Source organism: Centruroides vittatus, unplaced genomic scaffold (genome assembly GCF_030686945.1).
Source record: "Centruroides vittatus isolate TY-2023 unplaced genomic scaffold, ASM3068694v2 contig_1154, whole genome shotgun sequence".
In the NCBI taxonomy this organism is placed as follows: domain Eukaryota; kingdom Metazoa; phylum Arthropoda; class Arachnida; order Scorpiones; family Buthidae; genus Centruroides; species Centruroides vittatus.
In genome coordinates this window covers 1,992,508-2,010,528 of record NW_027120741.1, presented here as the reverse complement: position 1 = coordinate 2,010,528, position 18,021 = coordinate 1,992,508, and the positions used below count along the sequence as shown (strand labels likewise).

Below are 18,021 nucleotides of genomic sequence, written 5' to 3'. Positions count from 1 at the left end.
TAAAAAATATGCTCAAAGGAAAAAGATTTGCCTCCATTCCAGAGATAGAAAAAAAACAATGGAGGAGCTTATGAGCATTCCGGAAAAAGCGTTCCAGAACTGTTTCAAAAAGTGGAAACACCGTTGGGATAAGTGTATATGTTGGGGAGGAGACTATGTTGAAAGGGACCCTGAAAAATAAATTGTAAGTGAAGTATTTTTTTTGTAATAAGTAAGTTCGGTAACTTTTTGAACATTATTAAACTACTTAATACACCGGGTCGAAATATAAATCTTCTTACTGGAAACCAATTAACCAGAGCAAAATTTCTAAAGTGCAAATGTGAATGCCTGAAGAAGAGCCCAGGAGGGAGCGTCGAAAACATTTGCACTTTAGAAATTTTGCTCCTGTTAATTGGTTTCCAGTAAGAAGATTTATACTTTTTGAACCCTCATGTATGATTTTTAGTTCCTAGATGTCCTAGCTTTAGTACTAATGTAAATTTGGAAATGTTACAGCCTAATACAAATGCATTTCCTTTTGCTATATAAATGCATTTATGTTTGCTGTTTTATATGAACAAGATGGTTGCTATGCCTTGATTCTGGTCTGGCATAGTACACAGCCACCAATGTCAACCGAGTATAACCCAATACACCCAACATAATAATAATAATAATAAAATATTTTAATGATATGTTGGTGGAATATTATATGGCATATATATTGGCTAGATACTAATATATATAGACTAGAGAACAAAAAATTATTATGTTTATTATTAGCGAGATTGAGGCCTAAGTTTTAAATGTGAAAACATGTATGTTGGATATTCACAGCACTGCTTTCCTGTAAGCCTAGAAGTTTGACAATGGCGTTTGGAATGCCATGCATGATTCCACTGACTTTCCAAACACCATTGTCAAACTTCTAGACTTACAGGAAAGCAGCACTGAATATCCGACGTACACATTTTCACATTTAAAACATTGGCCTCAACCTCGCTATTATGTTTGAAAATATATAAAAATTTATTATTCTTTAAAGCTGGAACTGCTTTACAAATTGATAATAAACTGACATTTTGTTATGTTGCTTTTCATTTACATTGACAGCATTGCTGGAAACAACAAAACTTATAATAAAAACATAAGTAAAATGTAGATTTTAGTTTTCAAATGTACATTTTCTTAATTGTAATTGTATTAAATGTATAGGCAATCTTCTAGAACTATCTGAATGGAGCACAAATTTATAAGGAATTTCATTTTCTGCAGTACCAACACAACCCATTTAAACAAAACCATATTTTTAATTTTAATAAAACAGTTCTTAAAATTCACTTAAAAATTTTAATAAATAAAAAATGTAAAGAAAATTAATATTATTAAAGATAGACTATTGGAGAAGAGCTACATTAACATTTGAAATCACTGAAAAATAACAATACCATTATAAAATTGTGAAAACTAGGGATTTACAAAAAAAAAAAAAAAGAAAGAAAGAAAAAACAGGCAGACCAATGAAGATTTTGAATGAGAGGTTAAAAAGAAATGTGAAGAAAAGAAGTGTAAGAGAAGATACGATGAAAAGAAAAAAAATGTTAAGTAACTTGAATAAAGGTTGGATGTCACACCAACAATTTTACTGATCCCAGAGAAAGTTCACAAAAAAGGCGTTAAAGAACATTTAAGGAAACGTTTTTTATTATCCTGCTAGCACTTTCGACGTATCTACAAACATCGTCTTCAGGCAGAATCGGAATGAAATAAATTTTAAAAAATGCCTTTTTGTGAACTTTCTCTGGGATCAGAAAAAAAATGATTAGCTTAATTTCCTATAAATTAGAGAAAACCTGCTACATAGAAATTCTTTATAAAATGCATTTGAAAAATTTTATTGACTAGATTTTACTTATGATAAGAATATAAATATTTGAAATTCTATAAACTTTTAAAAAGACAAATCTTTAAGTTATATGCATAAAAATAACAAGTAAAACGGCAAAGCCATTTTTGGGATGAGACTATGTCTCGGAATGCAAGCAATGCATGCACAAATCTGCCTGGTCAAATGCAAGCAATGCATGCACAAATTCTACAAACAGGCACTTTGTAGAAAGAGCCTGTTTGTAGAAAGTGTGTCACCATTTTGTATTTTATTTTGACTCTGTTCTCAGTCCCCTGAGTATCTACAAGTCTGGTTTTTTTGTGTGTGCATGATTTGGGCATCTAATACTCTGTGCCAAATTGCAACTCCTGACATGTACAGTACTTCTTCATACCTCTAAGCTGGTAAGCCAGGATGGCACCATGATTTTATAAACAAGACATAGTCTTGTCAATAAATACAACAATTGCAACATAAATATCTAGATTCTATTCCAAATTAATATAATAAAAATTTAACCTAGTAATTATGCTAAATTATTTATAACATTCTAAATAAATTAATAAATTTGTTAGTAATCAAAAATATTTGCTATTAGCAGAGATGTAAACCTGAGAAGAGAGAGCCAATAGTAGCAGAATTTTATTATTAGTACAGAATCATGGTTAGAGTGGTAGGTGGATAGAGATACTGGAAACACCCACTGTCTTTACATTCTGTGTCATTGGTATGAAACACTAATTGGATGACAAGTATGCTAATAGTAGCATTTCCATGTGGACAATTTTTAAACACCTACAATAAGAGCATAAAAGAATGTTGCATAACTTTCAGAAAGTTATCTGTAAATCTAATTTACACAGTTTTCATAGAAACTATAGAAAATTCATAGGGGTTGGAATCTCTGTATTAGTGACAGATATGTCACTATCTTACAGTTTTAATAATTAAATCATTATATTAAATTACTTAATAGTCTAAGAAAAAATAGTGCCACGAAGAAGGATTCAAAGCTGAAACTTTCATTTAATATACAAGATTATTTCCAAACACACTACATTGAATTCCTGAAAGACATAACATTACATTTATGTCATATATTGTCATGTCAACTGATAATAATACGTTTGCTGAAGATTTTCAAAAGATGCATATCAATACATAACTATGTAATTATATCAAAAATTAAATATTTGTCTGAAAGGAATCTATATCTATTTCTAATTATTAAAATAAGGTATATGTCAAATATTTGCATTTTAATAGTTGTGAACTTTGAATCTTATTGCAATAGTATTTCTTTAAACTTTTATATTTTAATTATCAAAATTAAATGATTTAATCAATAAAATCACTGAAAAATAACATTATTACTACAAAACTTTTTACAATCATTAATGAATTTATTAAGTTAATTATCTCTAAGATATTTATTAGCAACTCAGATATTTGTGTAATCAATTAAGTATTCTTGGTGCTTTTAATATATTTAAGTACAAGATACAAGAGGTACAGTACTTAAGCTGTGAATGAATTGGATATAAACTATTTAAAAAATTACACTATCATTTAACTGCTAAAATTTAACTGATTCTTCTTTGTATTTAAATTTTTCAAAATAAAAATTTGAATTTCAACATGATTTTCATAGAAGCACATTCTACCATTCTACGTTCTTTTCTTTTTCAGAAAATTTCAATTTTCTTTCAAGTTTTTGTTTTTGTGAAATCTCCAGGCTACACACTAAATTTGGAACTTACTTCTGCAGCATCTAAATGTAGCTATCATCATTTTCCCGTCTTGATATTTTTGTTGACTGTTTTTGCAAGTGAATTCCTGCTAATAATCAGCCAATCACTTGTGCAAATAAACTAAAGATTCAGACTCAGCACCCTTGAAATCCTAAGTGAATATTTTATACTTATTAATAATGCTGAAACAACTAACAATGAAACTTCTTTCATACTTTTCCAACTTGGGTTTATTTAAGATAAACAAACATTTTTGGTTTATTCATAAACCTGCTTCAGCTTAGCATTAGCTTTCAAAAAATGCATCATTCTGAAATTCCACAGAGAAATGTTAAATGCATTCTATGATGTTAATATTTAAATTTATAATATTCAATACATAAAAATAAGTATATTTTAAAATACATGTAATTTAAATATTGCAAAATTATTATTGAATATAATTAAACATATATTGAGCCCAAATAATTTACATTTTCTCTCTGTATAAAACTATCCCTTGTTTCTAGGGTGTCAAAGAATGGCCTCCAAGCACCAGAAAAGAAAAAGTGTCTTTATAATTAATGCATTCATTTTTTAATGTTTTATTGTAGATCTCTAGGATTTTGAGTGATCTTAAATGCTCCTCATCCAAGGCTGATTTTATAATCTTAGCTTTGTTTAGTATTGTAGATATCCAGGACTCTGTTGCAAACTGTGCCAATGTAGTTGTTAGTTTATTATTGTCCACATCATATTTATGTTCCTTGAGCCTGCATTGTAACGATTTATTTCTAGAAACTATGTACACAAGTTGATATTTAAATCTTTCATCCTTTACTAAGATGGAGTATATGCCCAGTGCATTGTTATATTCTGTATCATCCTTATTGTTATGTAGCAAGTTATATACCATGGAGTTTCTCGAGAAGCAATGTTTAGCTTCCAAATACTTGGTTATTTGCTTGTAAATGGATGTGAATCTATGGTCATAATTCAGTTATTCACCTGTTCAAAGTTGCAGCAAAATTTGTGTTGGTATTCTCCAGGCACTAATGGTTCATAAATTAATCTTCTATTCTATGTATCAGGTTCTGTATCAGATTTTTTTTTATTTTATTCATGTGTTGTAGCTATTCTTTCTATACTTTGAGCTCTGATAGTGTTCATGATCCAAGCCATGGATGTATGGTCTTCTGATTAAAGCTCTAAACACTGCTAGATGTAAAGGGGTCATATGACTTTGATGGTATAAATAATGGGCAAAAATCAGGTTTGTAGAAAATCCATGTGTTGACATCCATTTTGGAGAGTAATATCTATATCTAGATAATGGACTGTTGTGTTGCTACATTCTTCTAGATTTAAAGTCAGATCATACAGATTATTGTTAAAAGCTTCTAAAAGCTTAGTGATGTTTGGTTTTGATTTCCATAAGGTCATTATATTGTTGATATACCTGGTGTAAAATATAATATTCGGCAGGGATTCCTTTAAAACTTTATTTTCAACTTGTCTTACTCCCAATTTGCATAAGTTCCTGACAGTGGGGTGCCTGTAAGAACTCACTGTTTTTGGAGATAGTATTATATTTAAAAAAGGATGTATAGCATAGCAAGTAGGTAAGTTCCAACACTCGTTTATGATGTAGATGTGCTGCTTGAATGCCTAATTGAATAGAAAATATCATAATGCACAGAAACAAGATTGTAATCGAACAGATGGAAATAGCAAAGAAAAATCCAGCATTATTATGTGTTCATTGCCTGTTAACATAATTTCCTTTAACCTGCTTACTAACTGTTGAGTACATTAATACCTCAGTTTTCATTGACTTTGGTTATCGTCGGTTTCAGTTTTCATCAATTTTTTTTGTGAAAAATCTGTCTTGGTTTTTGTTGGCGTGCCCAAGTGATATCACTGCTAATTTTGCGAAAACAAAGGGCGACCCACGCGTTTTCCAGCTCAGTGTCATGTTATTTCTTGTTGTGTGAGCATTACCCTGCAATGGCCCACCATTAGCCAAAGTTTCCATTCCTTGAACACTGAGTTCAGTCGTGGGTTCGCACTTCGCCAGGACAGGCTGGCCATGTGGAGTTTTCCGGGTCTGTAACACCTGAATAGGGACCAGTTACCCTTAAATAGACCACCCGGAAGGCATTATTCCCCACGATACGACCATCATAAACACATACTACTACTATTACATGACAATTACGTTACACTTTACCATGGGGCGATATAGACTAGAAGTTCATGTCCAACTAGCTTCTACAAGACAAAACATTACCTCGCGCATCTAGCCAAATAATTCCATCGCTTTCCTTTAGATTAGTCTTTTCTATTAATTTTTTTATTGTATTTAACACCATATTAATTCTCTATAAAATGTGTTTTTGATATATATTTTGGAGTGTCTAGAACAAATTACAGTAGAGCATCGATTATCCGACTTAATTGGGGACTGGGGTTGGTCGGATAACCGAAAAGTATGAAAAAATACATTATTAGTATAGTGTATTAGGCCTGGTTTAAATACTAGCCTCCCTTTCATGGTCGAGCCAGTGCTGCCAGCTAAAACATGCAAAAATTTAACAAAAATAATATTAAAGTAGCCAAGACATAACCAAATATTGTAGTGCCACATCACTAGCGGAATTTGAATTTGCCGACCAGAACGCGGTAGGTTAACTGATAAGACAGTTGATCAGGGGTCGGATAATCGATGCTCTACTGTAATTGGATTTATATTGATTCATATGGAAGTAATTTCTTCGGTTTTCTAAGGGGTTTTGGATTTTGCCGATTGTTTTCGGACGGATTATCAACGAAAACAGAGGTATCACTGTAGTGTATTCACAATTTCTCAAGTGTTTCACTAGTGTTGTGCATTTGCTTTTCTAGTAACATAGTTGGAAACCTGGCTTTATCCATTATGGGGCAGGGTTGCATCACCAAAACACATATACCAAGCAAGCAACTCCATCCCAGTGGATCATTGGATGTCATGAACTGCACACACAGGATATATTACACAACATGACATATGTACAGTACCTTGACAGAATCACAGTATATGCTTGAAGTATTTTCCATGGTTCTCAATGCAAGTTGTCATATATAACTTAATGGACTAATGCACACTTTCAAATGTTCTAACCTGCATTACAGACAGCATCCACATGTTGTTGCAAAGTCTGCATATTGGGTGTGCACAATACTTTTCAGATGCCTCACAAGCAAAATTTAAGGGCGTTGAGATCCACCAACTGAGTGGAGTCTGCAACATGCCTCCCTCAACCAATCTATCTACTGGGGAAGGCGGTTTCAGATACTGACAAACAGGAACACAAAAGCAGACCTATGCATAAGTGCACTTCTGGACATATGTTAATAGAACCATTTTTATTCTTTGTCCTGCCAGGAATTCATTCCCAAAGTTTGTCCACATAGTTTGAAACCATCCTGTATTTTCGAAGTTTAGACAATGAAGAAAATTATTCACATTTTCAAGTCTATATTTTAATCCATTTTTCACCAACCACAGAAGTAACAGTTAAAAACGTTTGAAGATAAACTTCACGAAAAAACAAACAGTAAGTAGAAAATTCACATGATTAAAACGATATCAACGTCAGCCTTTCTATGGAGGATCTGACGTTTTTACATTAAAAACGGAAGTATAATCTTCTTACCATACCGTCAAGTCCTTAACATATTTATAACTGGTCTGGCCCTCTAGTGGTGGTTCTGAGTATTCCAATTTCATTTACATGTCGTTACATAACTCTGAATATCTTCTATTTTCGAAGTTTAGACAATGAAGAAAATTATTCACATTTTCAAGTCTATATTTTAATCCATTTTTCACCAACCACAGAAGTAACAGTTAAAAACGTTTGAAGATAAACTTCCGTTTTTAATGTAAAAACGTCAGATCCTCCATAGAAAGGCTGACGTTGATATCATTTTAATCATGTGAATTTTCTACTTACTGTTTGTTTTTTCGTGAAGTTTATCTTCAAACGTTTTTAACTGTTACTTCTGTGGTTGGTGAAAAATGGATTAAAATATAGACTTGAAAATGTGAATAATTTTCTTCATTGTCTAAACTTCGAAAATAGAAGATATCCAGAGTTATGTAACGACCATCCTGTATGTTGAATTCTTACAAACTTAATTAGATATAAACAAGTATTGAAATAATAAAAAACAATTTTCAGTTATTATGTGAATTTTTATAAGAGTGGATAGTAAGAAGAGTAAACAGTGTTTCATCAAATATTATATAATTAACAAGTAAACAGAAAAATGCAAAAGAAATTAATAATCTTAGGCATATGCATAAGGTCTATATTCAGATAATGTATTAATATTAATAATAATTTATATTTCAAACGTTATTATTATGCATTGTACTTTAATATACACATCATATTTCTTAACACATGTATTCTACTATAACAACTAGAATTTTCTGTAGATTTCAAAATATTTTCACAATATTTTAAATATTTATACAGATTCTCAAACTAAACTTTTCTAACAAATTATATTAGAAAATCTTGTTCTTTTCAGATCTTATTCAGTTAAAGCATTCTCATAATCTGTAGTTTTTTAATTTAAATTATTTGTGAAAATCAAAATTTTAACTGAAGTTTAATGTACCGTAATTTTGTGCAGATAATCCATTGGTTATCTATGGCTTAAAAGTAAACTTTACACTTGGTATGGATTATGCAAAAGGAGTATTTTAAATTGCAATCATCAACTCATCAAACAGATTTTCCTGTATCCAAAATTAAAAACATCTTTAGAAAACACTGATAAAAAAAGGCTTTACACACTAACAAATTTATCTGTTCATTACAGTTTTTCCTGAAATTACCATATACACATATGCACATAATTATCTGTTAGTTATCTCCTATTTATTTTCTGTATGTTCAATCCATGCTTTAATTGATATTATCAGACACTTCTATTTAAATCTGCATCTTAAAAACTGATAAATTTCCAGTAATTATCCTTTATCTACTGTATATAATGATATCATTTCCAAGAACTTTGATGAATCAGACACATGATGCAATAATTGCCATTTCAATAAGCTATAAACTCACTGCTCTTTAAGGACTACTGTAAAATGAATTTGATGACTAAAAATAGTTATAGACATTTAAAGGTTAATGTTACCTATGGTTCCAAGATGGCAGCTCGTCTCTGATTCTAGCAAGGAAATAGTGGGGACGCACGTTCTAACCTAACCTAACCTATTCTAATAATTTTGTTGGTAATGATTATGGTAATTTATTAGAATAGGTTAGGTTAGGTTAGAACGTGCGTCCCCACTGTTTCCTTGCTAGAATCAGAGACGAGCTGCCATCTTGGAACCATAGGTAACATTAACCATTTAAAATTAGCTTTAGCTTGACTGTACAATGTTTCATTCTGTTTACATATAACAGTATTACTTTCTGCTATTACTGGGTTGTTTGGAAAGCAATTTTGTTTTTTATGACCAGAGAAATTAGTTATATTTTTACCAACTTCATTTTAAACCATATTGTCATTATATATTTTGACAGCTGACATTTCAAGGCTTATTTGTAAAGAATTTTGTTTGATTCTGTGCAACTGTTTTTTTTTTTTTTTTGGTGTTCCATCAAATATTGAAATCAAAAGCAGCATTTTTGGTATATTTTGCTTTTTTTTTTATTCCCAAAAAAGGTAAAAATACTGTTCAAGCAAGAAAAAAAGTGTGTGATGTGTATGGAGATGATGTGTTGACAGAACAACAGTGCCAAAATTGGTTTGCAAAATTTCGTTCTGGCAATTTCAATATTGAAGATGAACCTCATTCTGGAAGGCCAGTTGAAGCTGATGAAAACAAAATAAAGGTATTGATTGAAACAAACCGCTGAATAACAACATGAGAAATTGCTAAGAGATTAAATTTGTCGAATTCAACCGTTTATGATCAATTGACTTAATTTTGTTTCAAAGATCGATATATGGTTCCATGTGTTCTTAAAGAAAAGAGATTTGCTCAGTCACATTGACATCTGTGATTTGCTTCTCAAACATCAAGAAAATGATCCATTTTTGAAGCAAATCATGACTGGTGATGAAAAATAGATTATTTATAACAGGGGTGTCAAACTCAAACTGCTTAAGTGCCAATTTTTTGTCTCAAGTATGACAGTGAGCCAGATGTTTTTATCATTTGTAGCCAAAAGTTTTCTAAAAAGTAGCCCAAAAGTTCCTTTTTAATAACCCAAGATTTCACAATAAAATAAAAATAAATCACCATTTGTAGTTTTCCAGCAATAACTTTAATCACAGAACAAACATTTTCGGCCAATTTACAGGCCTGAAGCAGGTCTGTAAACTGATCCAGAAATATGGATCGCAAGACTCAAAATATAAGCATAAACTGTAATTTACTAATATGTCAAAAACATGCATTTTATATGCAAAATAGTGAGAATTATGCAATAAATGATCTCGCCAAGACAGACTTTAATTTGAAATTCAAAAGATGAAATAGAGAAATATAATGTAAACAAGAAATTAAACACAAAAATAAATCAAATAAAATAAATATCTCTAAGTAATATGAATAAATAAAAATAAAAATAATAATAATAATGATGATAATAATTGAGTTCAACAATTTTGTTTATTAAGTATTAATTTGTTTAAGTACAAAATAACACATTTTCTTTGGTATCAAGATGATAAAAAAATAAATAGCATTATTGAATCGATGTCACAGGCCGCAACTAATTGTCTCACGAGCTAGTCATTGCCTGCGGGCCATATCTTTGACATGCATGGTTTATAACATGGTTGAATGCAAGCGATCACAGAGTAGAAGAGATGAGCTGGCTCAAAGCACTTCAAAAGCCGATATTCATAAAAAAAGGCGATGCTCTCCATTTGGTGGGATTTTAAGGAAATTTTTTTTTAGCTTCTACCAGACAATTCCACAACTGATTCAAAAGTGTACTGCCATCAACTGGACAAATTGAGTGATACCATCAAACATTTTGGGCAGAATTGATCAACAGGAAAAATGTAGTGTTTCACCATGATAATGCCAGACCTCACACAAGTTTGGTAACTCGTCAGAAACTGTTACTGCTCGGATGGGATGTGCTACCACACCCACCATATTTGCCAGATCTTGCTTGCACTCTTACATTACTACTTGTTCTGGTCTTTACAAAATTTTTTAAATGGTAAAATATTTACTTCAAATGAGGATGTCAAAAATCACTTGGATCAGTTGTTTTGTAAGCAAAGATCAGAACTTTTATGAATGTGGAATCATGCTACTACCAGAACGATGGCAACAGGTATTCGACCAAAATGGTCAATATATATTTCAATAAAATATTTATATATTATATGAAAATTTGTTTTTTCCCATGAAAAAACGAAATTACTTTTCAAACAATCCAATACTTTTCTGTAACAAAATCAAAACTAAAGTTGATGTCATTATAATTTTGATTTGTTTGTTTTATTTTTTAAATTCTATAGTGTAGAAATTTGTTTTACATTAATTAAAATAACATTTGTAAAAAATTTAAATTATTATAACTTTCAAGTTAGAAGATTACATAAAGATTTATTTTACTACTATGTTTTTTAAACATTAATCTGATGAATGACACAAAATTTCAGCATCTTATTGGATGACCTAACCATTACAGTGGTTAGGTTATCCAAAGGTGCAAAGTATAGAAGAGTAGATTATGTAAAAGTTTTATTTGTTCTGTCATTTTCTATGGGATATATACCATGATGGGTTATCTGCACAAAATTGTTGTAATTTTATACTTTTATACCATTCTATACTTTTCAATAATTAGAAACTCTCATATTTTGGTTCAAATGTCATACAAATTTCTTTAAAATATTCATATTTTATGTTACACTTATTGTATTATTTTCAAAGTTAATGCTTTTTTATATTTTATGTATAATGAGAGAATTTTTACTCAAAAATTTTTATAAATCATTTGTTTATACTTATTCTTTTACTCTCAATGAGTATTACACTTTAACTAAACAAACATTTTCGACCATCCTTTAATGATCATCTTCAGGCCTCATATTTGTTTTATACTCAATATAGTAGCAGTTTTCTTCAATATATTTTAAACTTGTTTTGATTAATATTAAATATTTAAAAAATCATAAATTGTTCTTTATTTAAATATTGCTCAACAAGTTTGAAACGGAATTTTCAAATGTTTAATTTATTAATCATTAAAAGCTTAATGACATTTTCATTTAATGCATTTTACTAAGGTATAAATTATTATTGATTGAAAATCAAATATTTTATTCTGTTCATCTCAGTTCATGACTCATTAAAGATATCTTATATAAAGTTCGGATTCTAATATTCATTTATTTTATTTCATAATATAACATAAAGTAATATGTAACTGTCATCAACATTTTGAAAATCTAAATATTTTAAAGAAACTTACTTAGAACTTTAGAGTCCAATTGTATTTTTCACTTGCTCTGTAAAATATTTTTTAGTTTATGTTTATTCTGTATTTATTTTGAGCATATGAAATGGAAATTTTGTTACATAAATTTTTAGAAACAAGTTTATAATAAGATGAATGCATGCGACAATTTCGAACCAAAATATAAATTTTACATTTTGAATGAATCAGACATAATTTGAATATAAATTATTAATAAAATCTAAATTCTATCATGCATAAATAATTGTAAATAAAGTTAAAAATGAAAAAAGACTATCAAATACAGATAATAAAAAAGTCATAAAAACAAAGTTTATAATAGACTTAATTGACTTAATAGATATAATAAAACGGATCCAAATTTTGTAAAATATCAAGGAATTCTACTATACAATATTATTATACATATATACATATCATGTTGCTCAGACAAGTATTTCTGAATTATGTATAATAACTAAGATTAATAGAGAATAGCCAAAACTTTTCAAAACTTATATAATTTATTTTATGTTATTGCATCTTCAATCTACTATAATTTTTGCCAACTGAAGTTTTAATGAGAAAAAATTATAGACTATTTCATTTATTATTCCTCTGGAGTCAAAATTTAAAAAAAAAAATCTGTTATCAAGAACCTGAAATGAAATATTACAATTAAATGTTATCAAATAAACAAATATAAATTTCAATTATGGTGTTTAATAAAGTCTATTTTAAAAGCATAATTTGATATACTCACCAAGGATGTCATACTTAATGATTTAAGTGTAAGCTTCAATGGTTGAGGATAAACTGTTACTTCATTGACAGGATCTTTCTATAAAATAATTTTTGTAAATAAGATTTTCTACTCTAATATATACATATTTATAAATTAAATTAACTTGTTCATTAATAATTAATATTAATGACAAATATCTGGTATGCATGTGCAAAAAAATGTTAAAATATATCATAGACATTTTTAATGGTACTTTCATTTAATAAATAAAAAATGGAATATGAATAATTAAACAACATTAATAACTGTTATGCACAACTGCATCTTAAGAATAAAACTCTTATGTGTTTTATTACATTCATCACCATCATCATCATATAAAAACACTAATGTATCATAGAGAAATTTTATTTATCAGTAAATTAGCAATATATTATATTTATTTATAAAATCAGTATCTTTTAAATTGATGAAATTAGACTATTCTGTTCTCTTAATCAAAATTAAATTTTTTTGTGATTTATAAAGAATAAATTATTACATTAATTACTTAAAAGATTTTATAAATTTATATAATATCAAAACTTAAAATTAAGCTAAAACTATAAAACTATATTCACATGTTCATTCAACAAACACTGTATTACACATTACATTTAATAAATATTTGTCATTTTCTAAGCTTAAAAAGCAATACAAAAATAATCAAAATTAAAATAAGATCATACAGTATAACATTTGGAAAACAATCATTTACATATCTAACATAGCTTATTTAGAATAGAATATTCTAAATAAGCTATGAATGTTATATATATGTATATCATGACAAACATGCAGAACAAAACTCTATACTACACTGTACATTTATAAAATTTACATAAATTCAGAAATACATACATACATTTCCAATTTTTCAATATATTTTCATAAATATATCATGAATAATTACTATTATTCATAATATCATTTATGCTTAATTTTATAAATTTAAGAAATATCTTATCAACTTTGTGTATATAAACATAACTTTTTACATTATTATTATTATTATTAACTAAATTAATTATAATTCACCAAGGGGTTATTCAGTCTTGGTTAAATTGGGAAGTTATTAATAGAAAAGAAAAATCAACAAGGCACTAACTCTAATACTTCCACTAATATCTTTCAGCAACAATGATATATCATGCACTGCCAAAATGGATGAGATTAACATTTCACCACTGTCTCTATATATGGTATAGTAATATTTTGATATTGACAACTATTAAAGTAATTGTAAATAATATGATCAGGTATCATTGGTGAAATGTTCAAGTATATACAAATAATATGCTACAGGTCTACCTACATGCATCAGCCATCAGACAGGAGAATGCATGCATTCTTATCAGTGTTTTTGTTTTAATACCTGATTTAAATCATCTGATGTGTGAACTTTGATTGATGGCACTTCTGAATAATCTTCACAATGATGTGCCTGTTCATGTTTAGCAAATTTCTTTGTAAAAATTCCTTTCTTATTTTTATGATTTACAGAAAAATTATCTTCTAAAGATTTTAATGATGTTATTTCTGTTAAAGACTTATTTCCATATAATCTAGATGAAAATGATTTTTCATTTGTTAAAAATTTATTCTTCCAACAATTAATTTCTTTTTCAGAATATTTTCTCTTTTTCCACTTGATACTCTGAAGTGAAATATATTTATTATGAATTTTATTAGTTGAGTGGATAAGATTGGTTAAACTGCCATTTCTTCTAATATTATTAATATTAATTTTTCTTTTGTAGAGACTTTTATCACTAGTCTTAAATTTATCACAAAAATCTTTTTTACTGGAAGAAAACTTAAAAGTTTGAGAATTATTTACATTTTTTACACTGTCAATGTTATTTGTATCAAGATCTTTTTGTGAAAACTGAATTACAATCCATGGCTTATGTTTAGATTGAAGACTTTTTCTAATTTTTGGTGAAAACTTCTTAAAAAAATTTGAAATGCTTGAGCTGCACGTTTCATTATAATGGAAATTACAAATTCTAGATGATGGTAATGTTAATGATTTTTTTGATACATGAATTTGTTTTGGAGATGAAGGAACACTTTTGGATAAAATTATTTCAGGTGAACAATTTTCTTCTATTGATTCATATTTTAGAGGAGAAAAGTTCTTTTTGTAAAGTTTAGATTCAACTGATATGCAAGAAGTATTCCGAACTGCTTGAGCATAATTTTCTGAGCGATAATGTTGAAATTTAGCATGAATTTCAAGAGCATTGAACAAACAAGGTTGAACATATTTAGACGTTTTATCAGCATTAAAGAAATATTTCTTATCTTCAGGCTGTTTCATATTGGAACTATTCATACTGTTTAGATGATATTCTTCTGATTTTCCTGAAAAGTTTAATATTGTATATCTAAAATTTATATAGTATTAATATAACTTTAACATTATATTATTTATATATAAATAAAGAAAATTTTTCTACATTTAATGGTTAATGTAGTTATTAATTTTTAATGAGAGTATGTAATATATTCTATAAAAATTCTTTATTTAAATCTATAAATTTAAGTGGATATTTCACAAAATATTTTAAAATGGTAAAAATTTATTTATTAAAAAATTATATGAAACATTTAATAAAATTATTGGTTTACATCTTTGAACTGGCAGACAATGTAAAATAATGATTTAATTATATTTTTGTTTTTCCAACAAATTTGAATAAAAATTCAATTTTAGAAAAAAAATTTCCATGACAAGATTTTTATCTTCTTGTTATACTATCCAATGTTTTCCACATTAGAACTATTATTATATTTGGAAAATGGCTTACAATTCCTTTTAAAAATAAAATAAAAATGCCTATATATATATATATATAGAGTAAGGCATTTTTTATTATAATTATTATATTTAAATTAATATGTAATAAATTATGTAGTAGTTTAAATATATTAGTTTTTTTTTATTTCTAAAAACAATTTTGTAATATTATTATTCTTCAAACTTACATAAATAAAACTCATTGAAACAAAAATTATTGGTTCATCGCCATACACTTGGAAAGCAATAAACAAAAACACAAAAGAATTATAAAATATAATTTTTCTGAAATATATATTTACAAAAATGCATATTTCCATTTTTGAAAATAAATTATTAAAAATATAAATCCATTCCATTCATGTAAAATTTATTCATAACAGAATTAATTAGAAAAACAGAACAACCAAATTCTATTTTATAAGTTCATAACTTAAAATTGAAAATATTTTATCAAGTAATTATTCAAAACTAAATTTGATATTTGTGTATATATGTAAATTTACAGTACTAAAGTACATGAAAAATTATATTATAATAAAAATCAAATAATTTTTGAAATAAAAACTCAACCAAGATTAAATATATATATATATATATATATATATATATATATATTGAAGTTTTTTGCAGTTTTACATTAATTTTTCATTAAAAATCTTAGTAGTCTATCACAGAATTGCTTACAGATCATTTTGTGTAATAGATAATAATATACTTACCAGCTGTGTTATTCAAAACTGCTGCATCAAAAACATTTTTCTGCTAATAAGGAGAAAGCTATTATTACAATCACAAAATAGAAATTAAATGGATGAATAATTTAGTATGACAATTTCCATTATTTTCATGTGTATTTTTAGCTGCATTAAATTAATTGTCAATCCTTAGAACAATTGTTTAGAAGGCTATAATTTCATATTTCAGTTTTTCAATATTGATGTATTAAACTACTATATACTACATTACATGACATTAATAACTATGATTTATACAACTTTAATTTACATATATATGCATTTTGATTAAAAGATTTTCAGTCCTCTTTAGTGTAGCATAGAATATACAATTTATCATTCAGTTCCAAATCCTGCAGACTATATATATGAGAAATATGTAAATAAATCTTTCAAAGTTAGGAACTAAGTAATTTGCATATTGCATACCAAACCTAAAAAGGTCTGGAAACATCCCAGTCAAAATACATATAATATATAAATTAAAATTGAAAAAATTGTAAGTTTCTAATGTAATCTGAAGTGAAAGTGAGTAATAAGACACCAATATTATATAGTATTAGATATGAATTTATAAAATGTTAACAATATTTCTCACATATAATAGGCATACTCAGTAAAAGAATTTGAAAAACACAACTGTCTATTCATCTGTGATAAAAATTTTCAAACATTAAAAAAGTTCAATAATACATTTGCTTGAACTGTCAATTATTTAAATGTTAAGCCAATTTATTGCTGAAATGAAATATTTAGAAAAATGATCAAATTATTTACTAAATGACTTTAAATTCTAGAAAAAAAAAATTAACCTCAGAAACTTTTATGAATACAAAGCATATCCAGAAAATTATTTCAAATAACTCATTATAATAATTTCTTTTGGTAAAAATACATAAATAGCTTCTTTTGTTCATACCTAATAAAAATAAACTAAACTAAACTATTTAAACTTGCATCAATAAACGAAAATATTTGAATTGCACTAATAAATAAAAATTTAAACTAGTAGTTTAAATTTTTACAGTAAAAAGTTAAATAAATTGTTACCAGCAGAGTCAAATCAGAATATATTGCAGTATTAATGATGGATGACTGAGTTATCAATTGCTATAAATTAAAATGAAATTAGAAGTTTTTCTCATAAAAAGTTTTTCTCATTTGACATTTCTGAGAAAAATTCTGTTATGAAAACCATTTTTGAAAAGAAATGGTTTTTTTGGAACAATAAAAAATTTCATCTGCATTGTTAACTGTTACATAAATATGTATCAATAAAATTTCACATTCATATTGATGTAAGTGAACTAATATTTATTCTATTAAAAGAATCTTAAATTATAATTAATCAATCAAATTTAACTTACAAGAAATTAATTTTGACTGCTGATAATTGAACATTAAATAAACAAAATAACCAATCAATAATCATAATCAAAAAATACTTGAACATTGTTTTCTTGACTTTCATTCAATATAGTTACCATTTTTAAACTTCATTGTTTTACTTATAAATTAACATTATACATACAATTTTCAAAAATGATAAATCATTAATATTTCCTAAATTCACTGATGACATCATTAATTAAAATTCTGAAATAT

The 18,021-nt window shown here is 27.3% G+C and overlaps 1 protein-coding gene across 4 annotated transcripts in view; it reads right to left on the bottom strand.

The window, feature by feature from the left end:
- LOC136979097 (uncharacterized) overlaps window positions 1–18,021 on the bottom strand; it is a 74,516-nt gene that overhangs the window by 41,958 nt on the left and 14,537 nt on the right. For 3 of the 4 annotated variants that reach the window (XM_067275016.1, XM_067275022.1, XM_067275029.1), the window contains exons 2-3: window positions 14,252–15,243; window positions 12,856–12,933 (exon numbers count right to left, since the gene is read on the bottom strand). In XM_067275016.1, the coding sequence (XP_067131117.1) occupies window positions 12,856–12,933; window positions 14,252–15,214 (1,041 nt within the window). In that variant the 5' untranslated portion in view covers window positions 15,215–15,243. The remainder of the gene's footprint in view (window positions 1–12,855; window positions 12,934–14,251; window positions 15,244–18,021) is intronic. The other variant, XM_067275036.1, reaches the window with a different exon arrangement.